Source organism: Haliaeetus albicilla, chromosome 11 (genome assembly GCF_947461875.1).
Source record: "Haliaeetus albicilla chromosome 11, bHalAlb1.1, whole genome shotgun sequence".
NCBI lineage: Eukaryota > Metazoa > Chordata > Aves > Accipitriformes > Accipitridae > Haliaeetus > Haliaeetus albicilla.
The window spans coordinates 38873421-38892955 of NC_091493.1; the positions used below are offsets into that span (position 1 = coordinate 38873421).

Here is a 19535-nt window from a genome sequence, read left to right on the forward strand (position 1 = left end):
TAAATGTAGGACAGCAGAGACAATAATGCATTTTGACTAAGACATCCATGAAAGTTGTCTTGCTGGAACTTGGGGATAACTACTGTCCCAAGTTAGTGGGCAACTTTCTTTTCTCTCAGAAGAAAAATACTAATTCTTTCCCTGCCTTCCTCTAACTCTTTCTCTTTTTGCCTTCAAAATCTTTATATGTATTTTTCTTTCTCCATTGGATGCTATTTTCTTAATTTTTGCATCTCCATCCCAGCTTTGTTGTGGCAGGTATCACTTAGCAGTTCTGGAGGATGTCATGAGTCTACTCAGTATGTATACTAAAAAAAACCTCACAAAGATCACGGTGCAGCTCAGCTCCTGCTCCAAGCCCGGGGCAGTACAGCTGGAATACATGTGAGGAAAATATAACAAACAACTATCATCACTGAGAAGACCTGAAAAAAATGCTCATTTGCTTGATCAGTGGAGCAGGAAAAGAAAAATCATCAGATGTAAATACCATAATGGAAGACCTGAAAAATTCAAATGACTGTAAAAATCATGTGGGTGGTTTGTCACTATTAACTTGGAAGAAGTTCACCCATGTACCTACCGTAGTTGATTGGGTTTATGGTCAGTTGTCCTCTCCTACTTTCCATTTCCCCCTCTTCACATGTTAATTCTGAGATTAGAGATGAAGCTAAGAAAAAGAATTAAAACCGGAGCCGACAGACTGTCTTGCCCAGATCACCCAACTTACATGTTATGCCATCTCCAGCTTCTCCTGCTTTTAAACAGTAAAAACTCAAAGCAGACGTTGACATAGTATGTGTTTTACAACTCCCAACTTTATGTATAAATAAAACTCTGACTTTAAAAAAAGGACCTTGGCTTTATTCACCATTTAAAATGGGACTTAGAAGTACAAATCTGAGCACTTACAAGCAGTGGTTGGAAGTGGGGAAGTCCCACTGTGCCCGTGTTTTGCCATCTGCTGGAAATCCTAATGTACCTCAAGTAGGAGCATGGCGTGCTAGCCCATTTTATCACCGATACATTGCATACAAATAATTAATAGTACTAATAATAGTAATGCCTGGAAGGGAAGCAATTAATCCTTGTCTGAAGAATGGCAATTCTTCTTGTAAACTTGCAGTCAGCCGGCGAGGCAGGAGAAGTGGCTAAAATATGCAATGCAGATGGGTAAAACGGTGTCAGGAGAGCTGTCTTCTGGTCTGGGCTTTGGCACTGATGTGCTTTGTGGCCCCGGGCAAGTCATTGCCCTCCCTTTTCCCTGCCTGTAAAATGGGATGAAAAAAGCTTGCAGTTTTGTCTTCCAACCCATGTGGTTTTGGCTTTGGTTATGAGGGTAATGGCTCAGGGGTCATTGCCGCAGGTACTGGTTTGGACATCTTTCCATCAAATGAGCTGACTTAGGCTGAAAACTGAAGGGCCTTTAATGCTTCAAACAACAAAAATAATAATAATTTTGGATATTGCTGCTGGATATTGCTGCTCATGGAGATGATTAGGATAACTTCACTGCAAATTGCCTGAAATATGAATCCTCCAGTATTTCACAGCAAAGATTGTGTCCTGTACATGCATGCATCCCCATGGCATAGTAAATACTTTTCCAGTGTTAAAAAGTAAGCTGGTTTCTTTGTTTGGGGATTTTTGATTTGGCTTCGGTTTTATAATGGGATGATTTGAGACATCCACTTAAAATCTGTCAGTGTAATTTTGACTAAGGTATGATTTTAGTAATTTGTTTAGTTTATAATGTAAAATAAATTAGAAAATACTTTGTCTAGCTAAGAATATTTTAGCTCATTAAGAGAAAAATATCTCTTTAACTTTTATTTAAACTAGTCATTAAAAAAAGGTCAGATAAGAGAGATTCCTTTAAATTACTGAGTGAAAATTAGCTAAAAAGAGTTCCAGTATTACTTAGAATAATGCTTTCCCTACACAATAGAGACTCTTTAAAAAATGAAGTTTTCCTTTCAAAGTTCATTGAACTGCTAAAGATTTTTTCCTTTGTAGCCAGGAAAAAAAAATAGTCATGGACTGTAAAAACTGCAGAGCTGATGGTAGTAGTATATCAGCCCTGCCTATATCCACACGCTTGAAGCATTCCAGGTGGGAAAATACATCTGCAATTTGGAAACTAACCTTGCCCTTTGTTATTATCTGACCGATTTTTCATTCTTGAGTTTATCTTTAATATCAGAACAACTAAGCTCAGCCCTCCTGGCTCCCCTTCACCAGGGCGTGCTGTAGGTGAGCAGAGGTGTGGGTCTGTGGGTATGTGCGCACACTCGCGTGGATGTATATCCTCACGCGTGCATGCCAAATCAAATGCACACACAGGGTGTTATTACAGACAGGGATGGGGCTTGTGCCTGTGGGTAAACCTCTATACCAATGTATAGGTGTTTCCTTTGCATTAAGGGTGATACTGTTTGCTCTTCTGTGAAAAGGTACTGTACTTTTGATGAGTTACAAGGGTTAGAAAGTGATTTATGTGGTGTGTGTTCAACAGAAAATCCCTACACCTCTGCAGAACAATTTCTTAACTGTTATTCCTTCTCTGGGGAGTATGTACATCCTCTTTCTCCACCAAAAAAAACAGAAAAATAGTCCAAGAGAAATTTGGGGACTTGGCTCTTTTTTAAAGAAATCCTTAAAGCCATTGGTAGACATAAGGACTGCCTCCAAGGTGCCGGGGAAGTAGGGGTGACATTTCTTTAATGCATTGTACACTTACCTGCACTCGTACAGTGCTGATTTCCACTGGAGTTTTCAGGCGGCTGCTGGCACGCCAGCCGTGGTGCCACGGCGTAGATAGTGGGAGTGCTGAACGAGAAACTAATTTTTATGTAAACCACATACAGCGAAACTCAGGAGTTTGTGTAGCTGTAAACCAGTAAATTTACTACAGAGGAGGGAAATAGGCAGTACTGGTTCTTCAGCAGTTCTGCAGTAAATTTTATTGTAAGACAATTATGATTGTTATGACCTTCTGCCCCCTCCTTTTCTCTGTAATGAGTTTTCCTGGATTAGCAAAGCACTGTTAACTCAAGCGAGACTTTGGAAAACATGTAAATGAAAATTAGGTGTTTTGAAAATAGTATTTTATTGATCTAAGCAACAACAATTTTCTTTAGGTTTGTGCTGGAGCCCCTCCTGCCAAAAAAGATGCATTCTAGGTCTCAAGATAAATTGGACAAGGATGACCTAGATAAAGATAAGAAAGAAAAGAAGAAGGAGAAAAGGAACAGCAAGCACCAAGAGATATTTGATAAAGAATTTAAATCTACTGATATTTCTCTGCAGCAGTCTGAAGCAGTGATTCTTTCAGAAACGGTAACTTTGCAAGTAATGCTTTACCTAATTCTGAGCAGTGTTCTTTTTCTTTTTAAATAAAAATGTTGATTTTTATGATTTAGTTTATTTTTAGACCAAAAATAACTCTTAAGGGAATACACTACAATGTTAATACGTGTGATAATGAATCAAAAATCTAGATTTTATTTACAGTGTAAAAAAATCATGGTATCTCCTATGAAAATCTTAACCAAAAGCTATATATGATGATTTGATAAAAGGAACAGATGGTATAACCTAAGTAAAATAAATGCTACCATTTTAGCAGCCTTTTGAATTTATGATTCCCAATAGATCATGATGGGTTTTCTCATATTTCAGCTGACTACTGCAAGACACTTTTTGGTGGAAATGTTACAAGGTCATTTCGTGCATGGCAATTACGTATTCTTGAAAGGCTATTTTGAGCAGAAAATCGTAAGCAGTTCCACTGGTGGCTGTGTGTAAGAATATTAACTACAGGGCATATCTCTCTTAAGCCCTCTCTTCTTGGCGTATATTTAATTCACTGAAACTCTCCTAAAGGCTTAGGTAACTTGAGAAGTTTTAGCTCTGAAATTGAAAGTGAGGCCTTTTTAAGCTGGAGCAGGGAGTGCATGAACTAACTGTAACCTCCAAATCTCTGCCTGGACACCTGTTTGGAGGCCAATAGTTTAAAACGTGCCCTCCAGAAATAAATGTAATGTTCTTTTAAAGATTTGCACAGGTACTTGTAGAGCCAACTTTTAACTCAGCAGAGTCTTCCATTGGTGGCTGTGTCATTTACATTGGACTTCCGAAACTATTTCTCTCTGACCTGTGATGACTAGAGCCTTTAAGTCTTTCTGTTCGGTGTTTGTAGCCGAATATTACTTAGATGTTCAGCTATAGTTCCTCTGTTTTCTGGATTTGCTCCTCCTTTTCCATCCAGAGATGAGCTAGTCTCTCAGATGTGTCTTCTGACATCTTGGAAGATCAGAGTTGTTTTCTCTGATGTGGCCATAGGCCCAGTATTAGCTCAGCAAAAAGCTCAAAAAAAACCCCTTTTGTGCGTCTTCGGCTTTTCACCCAAACTGCTTTGAAGCCAGTGAGTTTTTCTATTGACTTAGGTAAATTTTGGATCAGCCCTGGTTTGTATAAATGGAGATTCCTCTTGCCAAATCCAGCCAGGTGAGCATCTTTAGAGTGTTTTCAGACAGAAAATACATTTTGCATAGATTTCCACGTGTCTCATCTTTTTGATGCAACGCATTCAACTCTGCACATTGCAGCAGTGGTATTTTGACTAAGCCTGAACATTGCAATGGCAAGACTTGCGCTCCCATGTCCCAGATCCCCAAACGGACTAGCAGAGCTTGTGGGAGAAGAGCATTAGCGAAGGAGAAGAAAATTGTATTGCGGGGCAGCTCAGTCAGCTGGACTTGCCCAAATCCATGAGACCAGATGGGAGGCGTCCAAGGATGCTGGAGAGCTGGTTGATGTCACCGCAAGGTCACTGTCATCTCCGAGAGGTGTTGGATATTGGAGAAGATTCCTTATGACTGGAAAAATGTAAATGCTAGCTGGAAAGGGGGACGTGATGACCCTTCAAGGCATATTCCCATTTGTCATCTGAAGAACAAAAATGAGCAAAGCCCAACATGGTTTGACTCAAATTTTCCACTATTCCCAGTCAAGAGCTTTCAGTCAATGACTGGTATGACTAATTGTCCCCTGGTTATAGAGAGGGAGGGCAATTAAATGTCAGAATTAGTTACTTACAGTTACTTCGAGCTTCTTGAAATCCACAGATCAATAATATGAAAAGGAGTTTACTGGTGAGAGAAAAACTCTCCCTTTTCAGTATCTGCAAACTACTTGATGAGCTCCAAAATGACCAAGTCAATTTTTAATGCTTGGTGTTAGTGTGGTTCATTTGCTCTTGTAGGTGAACTAGAGAAAACACTTTTGAGATTAGTTTACAAGAGTGGTTGTACAATTCCCACTGCTGTCTTCAGGAATTTTGTACAGATAATGTCAAGCAGTTTAAAGATAAAATTTGTCTTGTCTTAAAATTTTTGCACTCTGGAGACCTGTCCCCTATTAACTATATAAAAGGGAAATTGCTATCTTTTGTGGGTAAGAATTCAGCTTTTCCATTGTTCTACTTTTGTGGGCTGCACTGTGTGCAAGTTCCCTTTCTAAGTTGAAATTACTCCCAAAGCACTGTTACTGCTGTGTTTTATGAAGAAAAAGGCATTTTTGAGTTCTCTTGCATTAGGAACTTGGCAGCAGAAAGTTTGCTAGCTTAAAAAAAGATAATGATGAAATGGAGGGGGGGGCGGAATTAAGGATTGTTGATTTTTTGGTTTTTTGGGTTTTTTTCAAAAAAAGTTGGAATCCAGATTTGACTAGAAATGGAAATTATAATAAGATTTAAAGAGCTTTTAAAGCGAGATTTTAGTAATAAACTACTATTAGTTACTAGATTTCGTATTATAGTTACTGGATTCATTCTGTTCAGAATTTTAGAACTCACTTGTACCATCGCTAATTCAATTACAATATTTCAATTATTTGGTGAATTTTCTAATGGATTCTTAGTTCTGACTTCTAAAATATTTGGGGGTTTTACAGCAGAAGAGATGCTTTGCTTTAGTACGATGACAATTTGTAAGTACCTTCAAGAAAACGAATGAAAGAGTAACAGCCAGCTTGGATTTGTCAACACCGGATCGGTCAAGCCCTTCTTTCTTCTTTCTGCGACAGAGGAGGAAGCTCTGTGGGTAGCAATGATGTGGCAGACCACGATGTGCTGACTTCAGTATGACTTTTGGCACACCTCACACGATGTTCTCATGAGCCAGACTGGGCAATGAAGTTGGGTCTAAGGTGATGCTGAAGGATACACAGCAGCCTGGAAAAACTCCACTTAAAATTGTGAAGGGTGAGACGGAGTAAACGAGAACCCGTGATGGATTCAGATAGTGAGATATGTCAAAATAACGTATGTGCAGAAGCACAGCATGTGGTCAGCCTCATAATCGCTGGCTCTGTCTCATGTCTATTTATTAATAAGAGGGTTCGGTGTGTGTCACTTCTGTTTCATCCAGGTGTCATCACAGTTCACAACCAGCCCGTGCCAGTTGTAGCTGGCAAATAGCAGACTTGTGCTTGACGAAAGTCCAGTTTCAGATATTCACACCCCACACACACAATTATCTGTTGCCTGACAACGCTCGTATTCTAAATTATTCTTCGCCCACCACAAACAGGCAGTTATCAGTGGTTTGCTTTCAGGAGGGAAGGATGCATCAATAACCTTATATATGAATCTGTTCTCGATCCTGTGTTATTCACTACTAATTGGTTTGTGCAACGTAATTGCAAGCACGATACAGAGAATATCAAGTGAGAGGTGCAGCAGGCATGTCAGACAGCAGTCATTCCCATCGCTGCAGAGCTTCTGCTACTCTCCTCAAAGGTGACGTCTCATGAAATGAGTGTTTCCATCACTGCGATGGACTTTCTTATATAGGAACTTTTTTTTTTTCCAATCAAATGAATATTCATGAAAGAACATGAGAAGATTATAAAACTGCAGAATTATTTCATGGAGCTTTTACATTTTCTTTAAAAAGGAGCATTTGGAGCCTGTTTTGTCTAGTTGTATGGCTTAAATACTTTTTTCCCAAATCTCACTGTACTCATAATGAATTTATTGACTGATCAAAACCCAAGGCCTAATTACAGAGATCTTGTACTACTATGATCTTATCAGAAGATAAATTAAGCACTTTGGTATATGAAAATTATCAGTAATGTCTTTATAGTTTTCTAGAGATTTATATCTTCTTTTAAGCATCACATAAACTTCTTTAACATAAATTCTCATTGTTAGTTCTTTGATTCCATGAGCTGATAGCAAACCTAATACTGAAGCCAGGTAATTAACAGACCACTTGAAAGCTGTGTTAGAAATCAGAATAGCAGGCTGTACATTTTATTGATTTAGTGGCACCTAACATCACTCACTATTGATCTTCCTTTCATTAGACCAAAAAAAATTAGCAATGGGTTCATTATGGATTAGTGGTCTCCAAAGAGTTCATATTCCCTAGCAGAACCGTGATTTATTGTGAAGCTTTAAGAAGAGGACCAAGGTTGTCCATCACAGAAGAAGTTAAAATTTATTTGAGATAAGTAGCTACGGACCAGGTTAACTTGGGAACTTAATCTAGTTGTTGGGTTTTCTCTTGGTTCTGGCGTTGCAGCTTTGCAAATCAATTAGTGTGTTTTCCTGATTTGCTTTTTTATAATTATATGCCTCTGAGAAAGTGATTACTTCGCTTATCCATTCTACTAAAAATATGCATTAAAAGATCTTGAAAGAAGAAACCTTTGGAGTCTTTAGGACTTGAATTTTAGTATGAGCCAAATTTCTGAAAGGTTACCCTGAGGTCTTGATGAACTTTCAAAAAAAAGTTACGTACTTTATGGTCACTCATTTCGTGTAGAAGGGTCTCAGAGGCACAGCCTTTTATGCAAACCCTTTTAGGATTTTTTTTTCTGAAAATAAAAGGAAGCACTGATACCTCATTTTAGATTTCTCCTTCACAACATACTTTCTGAAAAAACATTGTGAAATGACAAAATTCTTCGGAAAAGCGTGAATTGCTGCTGGCTTTTTCTGTTTTGTCCTAATGCAGCACCTTGGATGTAATTCCCCTCTTAACTTCAGGCTGCTGCTCCATTTTCGGTGACTTCTTGGAAATAAAAAATTCCTTTTGTCACTGTGATTACTAGAAATATGGGGGCTGGTGGACAGATAACAAACAGGAGAGCTCAGAATTAAACTCAGTAAAAGGAATCGCCTTAACAAAGGCAACAGTTGCCCATCAGATTACAAGTATCATTTCAGGGTTTCTGATGGAAAATGTAAGTGGACTATGAAGCAGCTCAAGCAAAACAGTTGGGATATTTCAGTGAATTAAATATAAGCACAAACAGGCACCATCAAGAAAGCGTTTCTGGACAGATGATGTCTTCCTCAGAAGAGAGTTTCACCATGCAAACAATTAAAGAGATAAATTTTAACAGGGAAGTAGAGCCCCGTGAGAAGAAATAAAATATTTTGAATGCGGTATAATCTTGTGTAAGGATATAGACTTCCTGAGCTGTTACTAAGCAAGTGTTTGGGGAATTGGCTCATTGCTTCAGAAAAATATGCCAGGCTACGGGAAGGTGTGTGCATTAAGTCTCATTGCGATTCCTGGGGAGAAGGCAAAAACAATTGCTGCTGTGAAATACTGCATTAAATCAGAAGTGTTGTATGTTATCATTGCCCTATTACTCTTTAGGAGGTAGTGGGGAAAATGTAGCAATCCCAAGGTCTGCTGCTCAGTAACAACATGTATTGCTTTACTGTCTCACTGGTTTTGTCCCTGTGCAGATCAGCCCGCTAAGACCACAGAGACCAAAAAGCCAAGTCATAAACGTCATTTCAAGTGAAAGACGTTTCTCCGTCTCTCCGTCACCTCCCAGCTCCCAAGTGACACCACCCCCAATAACTCCACGGACAAAACTTTCTTTCAGCATACAGTCCAGTAAGTCTTTAATTTTAATTACATTTTATTTTCCTAGAATATTTTATGCAAAATAACTGCTGGTGGGGAGATGTCTTTCCTGAGCATTACATTACGCCTTGGTTTGAGTTCTTTGAGTTAGTCCTTCTGCCATCACCATGGGATTGCTTGCAGGAACAAGAACTTGCCTCTTAACATCATGCTCCTTGCCTCTGCCAGCAGAAATTCTTTCAGCATTTTACAAAAGCAAGCAAAATTGTTGCATTGAGAAAGTTTCTTTTCAAGTAATCATTAACAATTACTTGGGTATAGAGTGACTGTCAAAAATTAGTGTTGTACTTGATTCTGTATTGGATTTAGGGTGTTTTGGAGCATAAAGGCTGAAAAAATAATCTGTTCATGTAATTATACCTTAAAAGAACTTTTATTTGCTACATAGTGAGTACAAGCCAGAAGGGGGGAAAAAAGTCAGTCTTTTTGATGTATTTGTTGTTTGACATTGACATCTATCACTCAGTTTTTCTGTAAAATAGCATCTGTTTGCTTCTATCTTCAGGAAACCCTATTGCACAACTGGTTATAATACAACACCTATTTCTTTTACAGTGCTATTTTCCAAAACCTGTTATTCAGAGTTTTCAGTTGCTAGCATGTGACAAGAAAAAAAAAGAAAAAAAAAGAAAAAAAAAAATCTTTTTGATACATGTACCCAAATGCTAGTATAATAGTCAAGACTTCAATGTTAGTAAAGAGGAGAATAGATGATCAATTTTAAGAAAAAAATCTTGTTTCTATCAAGGTCACTGTTTTATTTACTTTTTTTGACACTTAAAACCTTTTGCCTTAAATAGGGAGTGTTTTGGAAAGTTCTTGTTGCCGATTGCAGATACATGTCCTGTGAGCAGGAATGTGTTTATTCTACAAATTTATAGCAACAGAATTGTCTTCCAAAAGGCATGTGGCATGTTTTAATGATTTGAAATTGTTGGCTGCAAATATGTGGAAGAGGGGTAAGGAAGTGCAAATGAAGGCAGCATTTCCTTTGCATAGTCAGACCCCCAAAACAAGTATTTTGATAATGGTGAACCCTCTCCTTTCTTTACAATTTCGGTAGCTGCAAACTACCAGTATGCTAACAACTTGAAATACAGAGAAGTAGAGTATATATACTCCTGCAAAAGATAGTCTTTGCATTGGATTATTTCTTCCTGTGTACGTTTTATTAAAACTAACTTGATCTCTTTTTTTAAAAAGTATCTGAATCTGTCATGTATTTCTGAGAATATTTATGTCTATGTGCTGGAGATTTATGGGTGTTATGTAAAGTAGGTTCAGCTTATTGCAAAATCCATGGGACTCGTCCATAATCATTTGAGAAATTCTAGTGGTAAAAATTTTTAGGAATTCCAAGGATAAAGCAGTTATTTCAGTGCACAAATTGGCTAAAAGCAGTTAATGGGTTGCTAAGCAATCCTGCTTGCTTGTTAGCTGGCAGTTTAGGAGAATGGAGTGTAAAATTTGATCATCAGGTTAAGATGAAAAAAAAAAAGTCACCTAACTGATCTCTCACCAGCTCAAAGATACTCTCAGTGGCACGTGTCCAGTAAGAAATAAATATTCAGAGCATACTAGTCTGATGAAACACCTTGAATAATGATAGCAAACCAGAAATGATGAGTAATTATTTGTGTAGTGACTGAGTTAGTGAGATATAGTTCAGCTGAATTGAGCAGGAGAAAATTAATAGATCTGGAGCAAATAGATCTTGACACACGACTGAAAATTACTGAAGTTTGTGTTCGATACCTGTTTCTGCAGTAGGGTAGATGACTCCTGGATTTCATTAAACTGAGTGAGAGATTAGCTAGTCAGGGCAAATGTTTTTTTTCATTATAGAATATTGTTGTTCTACTAAACAGTTTTCCAGACTGAATGCAAATATGTTGTTAATGTATATTATGAACTATTCATGTGGATGGAAATACTCTGTCCACTTTCACAGGGATTTATTGCTGTCTTGCAAAAGGATGAGGTTGTGAAGGTGCAATGTACAGGCTGTAGGAACACAGCGGGGACTGCAGAAAATTAGAGCAGTAACAGGAGCTGGGGAACGTAGGGGAAGGGACAGAAGCAGAGCAGGACACAGTTGCACGGACAGTTGGTGACCATCCAGGTTGTCCAGGGTATTGCAGATGTTAGAGTTGCATCCACACCTTGTTTCCTCTGCAGCTCTCGTAAAAACATTGCTTACCTGCCTTTCCATGGATCTTCCAAATGTCAACCTTAAAGAAACAAAGGGTTTGTGTAATTCCTAACAAAATTTGTCTTGCCATCTCCTGGGTAGCACCTATTAGTCTACATGTAATGGCTTAGATGAAGTTAGTAGATACTGCAATAGCATGTAAGATACAAAGGTGAAGTGTTCAGGGCAGTTAAATTCGCTTTATCTTTGGGTAATAGTGTGTTATTATACTCATTTTCAGTTTCCACCTAAGGAATGTATAGTGAAACCTAAAAATGTGACTTGTTTACAGTAAATGCCGGAAGAAGTTTTTCCTTTCTGAAGCAGGATTCAAGGTTCTGCTAAAGTTCTAGCTAAAGCTACAACTCTAAAGAAAATGCCCTTTTCCAAACATCTCCCAGTATTATCCTAAACTGCATGGAATAAGCGAACACAGAGGTAGATAGATAGATAGACAGATAGATAGGTAGTTGTGGATGAGACGTGCAGGATGTATGTCAAGGAGCTGTTTTGTGAGGTTTACGGTGTCAAAGGCCTATGATCTTTAGGTGTACAGTATGGCTGGGAATTCCTATCAAATGAACAGGGAAGTCCATTCACAGCATCAATATTTAGTTCCAAACGCGTAGCGTTGTTTTCCAGTTACATGTTTAATGGCATGAGCTTAGAAGAAATAGATTCTGATGGAGATATTTAAAGGAAGATATTCAAATGTTTGGGGAATGGACAAATCCTATATGTGTAGAAAAGGAAGGATGAAAAACAGGAGCAATGGAGAAAGCCATGAGAAATTCAGGTCCTGGAGGACAAACAACACTTTTCAGTCTGATGTAGAAGCCATTGAAAGTTTGAAGTCCCAGGATGGAAAATATTCTTCTTCCTGGTGTAGTTGAAAGTTCAAGTGAAAGGATGAAGAGTAAAAGTACAGTTTTCAGTGACAAATACATACAGCCACCTTACAGTTAAATGTGTTATTGAGAGGCCATTTTAGAGAACAATAAAAGGATACTTTTTGCAAGATATTGATAGGAACCTTGCAATAAAAATATCTGCATAAACAAGTTCTCCACTTGTTTCACAAATCACCCCAGTAAAATAAAATAACCCTTTTTCATTTCCTAAATGAAAACATTTCCCTAATTTGTCAAAAATAAATTAAGTTTCTTATCTCGTAGACCTCACAGTGGGTTTCGCCTGTGTTAAAATGACTGAATTACCCTGAAATACACCGTGGGTGGATTTCTACACAAAAACCTATGTATCACTCAGGCCTCAATAAACTTTATTGTCCCTCAGGCTATTAGCCTTTACAGCACGTACCTGCTAGGATTTATCTGCTAAGAAAAGGGAACTTTCTACCCAGCAAACAGTAATAATAAATGTTTTGTACTTTCTCTTGCGTGATTTTATTTACTCAACAACTAATGACTGCTCATTTATTATAGTTACCTGGAGTTTGAAAGTTTTTGAGAGAGATGTAGTTAATTACAGGCTTTCATTTGTCCATTTTATTAACAAGAAGCTTTTATTTTACTGGGGGAAAGTAAATAGAGCTTAGCTCAATTATATTTTCTTAGTGCACTTACCAAAACTTCTCTTGTGTATTAATGTACAAGGTGAAAATGCAGACCTTACAGCTGAGAAAATTATATTTGCTAAGCTATGAATATTTTGGCATGAAATCTGAAGTAAAAATTATTTTCTGTTAAAAAGAGGGGATCGTTCAAGTATTTTGAGCATATCCTAAAAATTAGCCCCATGTGACTCCACAGTGCATACTTCCTGTCGATGCGGGGGTTGGTTCATTTGTTCTACTTTCCTCTAAAATCCCTCATTAGATGAGCTACAGATAATTATAGAGGCAGTGAAGAGCAGACAAAGATATCGCATGTGCAGCATTATCGCAGAATCAATGTCGTAAGAATTGGCGCAGTCTGGATCTTTGGATTCAGTTCAGTTATTGAAATTGTTAACTCGGTGTTGATTTTTCCAGATCTGGAGCTGAATGGTATGTCCAGCTCCGACATCCCCGACGTTCCTCCTCCTCTGCCTCTCAAAGGAAGCATGGCCGATTACGGGAACCTCATGGAAAGTCAAGACTTGATCAGCCCAACCACCTCCCCCCCTGCTCATCAAAGGGTGAGTCCCAGAGAGGATGGTCATTTTCTGCGATTTTCTTTGCTTTTGTACCTTGAACAATCCACAGCGAGATGTAATCCTGCTCGTGGACATGTCAGCAGATCCAGATATTTCTGGAGGTGCAAACAAGTGTCTGGAGTGTGAGGGAACAGCATTGCTCACGGGGACCGACCTGAAGGGAGGTTGGATTCATTCTGGAGAAGACTAAGCAAAATGTTGTTAGCTGTGTTGGTAAGGGAGCTTTAACCGACAGGATATAGTCTCAGCAGCAAATTAGATTTAATAGCCTTTCAGTCCTGTCTCAGGAAAGGAAATAAAACACGTACCTGACATCTTTCTTTTCTGGAGCTATGTTCTGTCTACATTCAATCACCGCTTGTTTCCTAGAGGCAAACACACATGCCCCCTTTGAGGGAAGGAGCTCAGAAACACTCTTCATCTTCAACAGGGTTTTCAGCTTCCTGAAGAAAATGCACTTTTTCAACTTTGTTTCCTGTATCCTGGAAGCTTTTAAAAATAATTTGGTCCTCTTCTTTAAAGCAGCACTTTTGAGAAGGGCCATTTATTTTCTTTTTGAAGAAAAAAATGTGTTTAAATAGGTGTGGTGGGTTGACCCTGGCTGGACACCAGGTGCCCACCAAAGCCGCTCTATCACTGCCCTCCTCATCTGGACAGGGGAGAGAGAACGAAAGGCTCGTGGGTCGAGATAAGAGCAGGGAGAGATAACTCACCAATTACCATCACAGGCAAAACAGACTCAACTTGGGGAAAATTAATTTAATTTATTACCAATTGACCAGAGTAGGGTAATGAGAAATAAAAACAAAATCTTAAAACACCTTTGCCCCATACCTCCCTTCTTCCCAGCTCAACTCCACTCCCAAATTCTCTCCCTCCTCCCGCCCAGTGGCACAGGGGGACAGGGAATGGGGGTTGGGGTCAGTTCATCCCACGTTGTCTCTGCTGCTCCTTCCTCCTCAGGGGGAGGACTCCTCACTCTTCCTCTGCTCCACCGTGGGGTCTCTCCCAAAGGAGACAGTCCTCCATGAACTGCTCCAGCGTGGGTCCCTTCCCCGGGCTGCAGTCCTTCAGGCACAGACTGCTCCAGCATGGGCTCCTCTCTCCAGTTGCACAGGTTTTTTTCCCCCTTCTTAAATCTGTTCTCCCGGAGGAGTTGCCCCCATCGCTGATGGGCTCAGCCTTGGCCAGCGGCGGGTCCGTCTCGGAGCCGGCTGGCATCGGCTCTGTCGGACACGGGGGAAGCTTCCAGCAGCTTCTCACAACCCCCCAGCTACCAAAACCTTGCCACGCAAACCCAATACAAGAGGTTTTCTTTTCTTTGACTTTGAAATGTATAACTTTGGCCAAGCTGTTATTTTGTGGAAAAATTCTCAGTGCTAATGATTCTTCTTTGTTTGCAGAGGTACCTTCCAGGATTTCTCTGAAGTTCATCATTCAGATGAAATTCTGTTGAGTAATTTGCTTTTCAGTAAATTTCATGGTTAGAGAAAGCATTTCTAATCTCAGCAGGGAAAGTCAGGCAGGAATTTAGTTTTAAGTCTGGGAATAGTTTTTTTTAACAGAGACTATCACAGTGCACAACAGTACACAAATCCAGCTTTTTCCATGCTTGAAATTGTAACTGTGCTGTTGCAGGAATTTAGTATTTTCAGGCTAAATGGGGAAAAAAAAACCCCAGATAGGAGAAACTTCAGGAATGTCAATAGTTTTATTCAAAACACCATGTTTTACTCATTATATACATATATTGAAAAATTCTCTATTCCCATCCTCTCTTCTATAGTTCTTCCCCATGACTGGATGGTTTTAGTAAATATTTTCACTAAATTTTTTTGCAAACCCTTTGCCTCTAATTTCCATCAAAGTATACTAAGCTCTTACCCATTTCGCTGGCTTCTCTCTCAGGGGCCAGCTCTCGCTTGACCTGAATACAGACCTCTATGTGGAAAATTACAGAATGTACAGGAGGGCTGCCAGGAGTTTTGTCTGAGGAATCCATCTTCATGAAGAAACCTGAGAAATTCAAATTAGGTTTCAAATTTCTTGAACTCCTTCCTGTATGAGTAGTAAATTCATTTTGTATGATATACTGTAAGTTGTAGGTCATGGTAGTAGCCCAGGATTGCTAATGTGAGTTCAATTAAACAATGAGATGATAAAACACATGGTGAGAAATAAAATCCCAATAGCCGGGTTCCATTTCCCTTCCTTGCGAGGCTGTTTGAAGGGGTTTCCACTCAGTGGAGAAATGGTAGATATTTACTGTACTACTTGCAAATGCCATCATGCTGTGACGGTTGGAGCCCAAACCTGAAGACGAGTCAGGTTCCAGCCTTGGTCTCGTTGCTGTTGAAGATGTGACCTTGTGCAGCTCCTGTACCTGTCACAAGCAGGGTTTCCGCATCATTAAATGGAGCTTCATAAAAATAGTAGCAGTATGCTCTCTCGGTTTTTTGCAAAGTTTTATTCAGGTCTTAATATTTTTTCTCTTTATAGTCTTCACTGCTCAGACTCCTTTTTTTTTTTTTTTTAATATATTTTGTAATTGTAGAAGTGGACCCCGTTGTCTAACATCTAGTGTTGAAGGGCCTCAGGATTTAAGCAAACCTTAGAAATTCAGTCAAATATAGGCTATACTTCTTTAGCTAGCTGTCCAAAATTTTCTTCAGCAGCTGTATTTTTATAAACTTTCCAAGATGAGGGAATGTATTTTCAAAGTCTGGAAGATGGTTCTAAAGCAGATTTGTCACAAAGCCACATATATTAGTCTTAGAATTAATTTTAGGAAAAGCTTCTAGTCTTACAACGATCACTCTGTGCATTTATTTCATCAGGCTTGTAGGAAGGAAGCTTTTAAAGGACATAAAGAAAATGAGTAGTGCTGGGCATGAAAGATCAAATGGGTAAATTCTTATTACTGCTGTGATTAAATCCCACTCCACAGTTTTTAATGCCTTGCGTTTCATGGGTCAAGTAGCTACATACTTCATAACTTTATAATTCTCTGCCTAGTAAACTGATCATCTTTTAAATTACACAGGCTTTGTATCAGTGAAGAAAAATCAGTAAAAAATATTATAGATAAGGTAGCTTTTAAACTGGAAGTATCTCCTTGTATGAGAAATTATTACATTGTTCACTCTGGTTGTCTTACAGTCAGTTACGAAAACGAAAAAAAAGTGCTGTAGTGAACTGAAAAGCATGCAGTGATAAATGCATCAAATACTTCAAATCAAACTGCAGGCAATAGTGTCATTTAGTGTCTGAGATGGTAATCTTAGTTTATTTGGAGTCCACTGTTAACTTGGTCTACCTTAAGTCTGTTATCCAAGCGATCATCTAATTATAATTTTCTGATTGTCCTCTTATTCGTTGTTAACTGTGAGACCCTTACATATATTTTCTTGCACTGTATGATTTGTTCTGCTAAAAATGTTCTTAATAATATATGGGAACATAAAAAAAGAAGTCTACGACTCCTGCAAGGATTATTATTACATCAGGGGATTCCTTTAGGCACTTCTCATTCTTTATGGGTTCATCCATACCCTTGCATACAAATCAACTGCCTGCTTAGTATTCACAGCGAGAAGGGAAACTCAAAGAAAATAGACAAAGGAGTACTTACGTTTATGATATCGGCTATAACATTTACTAAGCATCAGATAATGGTTTGGATGAGAACATCTCGATCAATCAGTCTGGCACAGATAGAGAACTTGGCAAGGAAGGACAGCAAAGGCTGAAGCAGTGCGTGATGTGAGGACCGGGACGGTCTCGCGTGGCTGACGGCGACGGCGCTTATTTTGACTTTCTGGGACCCTGTTGGACAAGAAGCACTCCAACTGGTTGTTCGGATATAATGGAAGTGTTTCCCCAGCAGGAAAAATCCAGGGGATTTTTGACGTGTTGTGATGCATATACTGCAGCGCTGATCGTTGTCTCTGAGGTTAGCAAAAAATGACCTGAAAGGCTTCAGCAAACGTGCCGTCCTCATGTGGACAGAGGGAAAGAGTTGAGGCTAGAAACCCAGCTGAAACTACGGGGGCAGCAGGTAATTAGGGAGCATTACTTCAGGCTTTGCGGTTTTTCCTCCTCTGATGTTATCTCTCAGAAGAGCAGGGGCTGCTGGGGAAGCCTCGGAGCATCGTGGTGTCACCTGCCCGGGTCCCTGCCGCTGGTTCGGTGGCGCAAGGCTCGCCACTGGCTCGCTTACCGTGGCGGCAGGAGGGCTGTCCTTAGGAGCTTCATCCCGTGGAAAAAGTGATATCGGACAAAGTGCGTTATTAATCCGTTATGTTAAATGAGAAAGTTGACTTTGTGGGCTGTATTTGCTCACAAACGGAAATAAATGTCTGCTCTTCTGTCTGATACTCCAGGTTTTTGAGAAACAGGCTCTCTGACCCAAAGCTCTCCATGATGCATAGGAACATATAATGTGCCCAAAAGAAAAAAAAAAAATTAAGATTTGTTTTTTATTTACCATCTGATCATCACTTTTGCCTGCTGGAGATGGGAAGCGTTACAAGCCCTTCCTCCACTGCAAAGTCTCCACCACCTCTCGCCTCCGCTGGGGTTTGGTGGGTTAAGTTCTTGCCGAGCAAAGAGTTTCTAAAAAGCTCGCAGTCACTTTTTAATAAGTCTCAAAATCAATGGACTGCCACTGCTTATTACAGGATTTTGAGTGAAAAATGTGTTCTTCTGCTGTCTGCCTGGAGATACAGAGCTCATGATGTGTCCCTGAGCAGCACCCTTGATTTTGTTTCGGAAAGGGGCCGCGTCGCTGCCCTCAGCGCTTGGCGGGTTTTGCTCTGGCCAGTTGGTAATACGTTTGTTTATCACTCTCGCAGGGCCTGGGCCGTCGGTAAGAAATACAGTTTCAGTCTGGAGTCTAAACCCAATTCTGAGGGTATTGCTCGTAACTCTTGAGATCTGTTTATGTACGGACCAGAGCAGAAAAACAGGGCTTTCGAAAATCGAGTTAGCCGGCACGGTCCGAAATACTAATAGCCTCCACACGCAGAAATGTGGTGCAACAGAGGGAAAACCGCATTAGCCGTGCTTGAACACAGCTGGCATGCACCAGGAGCAAAGTCCTGCCCGTGTGAGGGGTACAGACCTCTGTTGCCCGTTTCGAGGGATTTTTCAGGTTGCCCAAGGAGGGGATGCTCAGCACACGACGGGTGGGAGCACGCAAAGCGCACCTCTGCAGAAAGACTCTTAAAATTACTTTCTCCTATCTAAGTGCACTCCGGCAAGGGCAGCTAATGGCTGTGATACACAGTCAAATGAAACTCTAATACGTGAAGCATGACAACAGAGTTTAAACAGTCATTTTACATCGGTTACCTGCGGTATTTTCCACATAACTTTGCTCCCTGGGTCAAACAGCCAATTAGCTTAAACTGTCTATAATTTCGTTCAAATTAGTGGAGTTGGGTTGATTTTCTCTGCTGGCGCATTATCGCTCTTCCAGAATGGGAGTGTTACTCCGCCAAGACCCCACATTATGTGTTATTTTTCATTGCAGATATTAAATAAGCAAGTTGCTGCTTGTCAGGCAGCTCAGCTCCATGCTAAAAACAACAGTGTGAGCGAGAAGGAGCAATTCAGAGCTCAATATTTGATAGCATTTACACAGTCCTGTGCAGTTGATAGGCTACTTACATCTCATTTCTACTGCTTCTGACCTAATTAGATCTGCTAATCCTTCAAACTGAAGTGCTTTCGATTGGATCTCCATAGCTTGTCATATTGATGACCATTTAATTTCAAAGACAAACAGTTACACAGGAAGAAATCTCTTACAGTGTCACAAGGACCGGTTTTGGGTATCAAATTGTGTTTGATCTTTTTGTTGTTGTTCTTTATAATAGTATTTTCTGGTTAAGAAAACCCAACATTCTCATATTTTATTTTGCTTCTTCACAGAGTAGAAAAAAATGCTTTTCATTTCTTTAATTGATTTTTACTGCATCCTGAACATGTATAGTGTAGTGTAGTTTATATCTGTAAGAGAATGGAGACAAATGTTTTTAAACCTGGTTCTTTTCTGTATCAGGAAAAAACAAACAAATGGGAGCAATTTCATGTTTGAAGCAGAAGGAACAGATTGCTTCTGTGTTGCAGATGTGCCTTTTACATAAGGTTTCTGCTTCCCCTGAGGTACCCGTGAGTCAAGGATTCTGCCCAAAATAGGTTTGAATGTGAACCAGCAGTCTCTATCATTT

The 19535-nt window shown here is 39.6% G+C and overlaps 1 protein-coding gene across 2 annotated transcripts in view; it reads left to right on the plus strand.

Moving 5' to 3' along the window:
- The window catches only part of DOCK1 (dedicator of cytokinesis 1), a 313031-nt gene that overhangs the window by 288740 nt on the left and 4756 nt on the right, over window positions 1-19535 (plus strand). For both annotated transcript variants that reach the window (XM_069797209.1, XM_069797210.1), the window contains exons 49-51: window positions 3141-3339; window positions 8771-8924; window positions 13139-13284. In XM_069797209.1, coding sequence (XP_069653310.1) covers window positions 3141-3339; window positions 8771-8924; window positions 13139-13284 — 499 coding nt within the window. The remainder of the gene's footprint in view (window positions 1-3140; window positions 3340-8770; window positions 8925-13138; window positions 13285-19535) is intronic.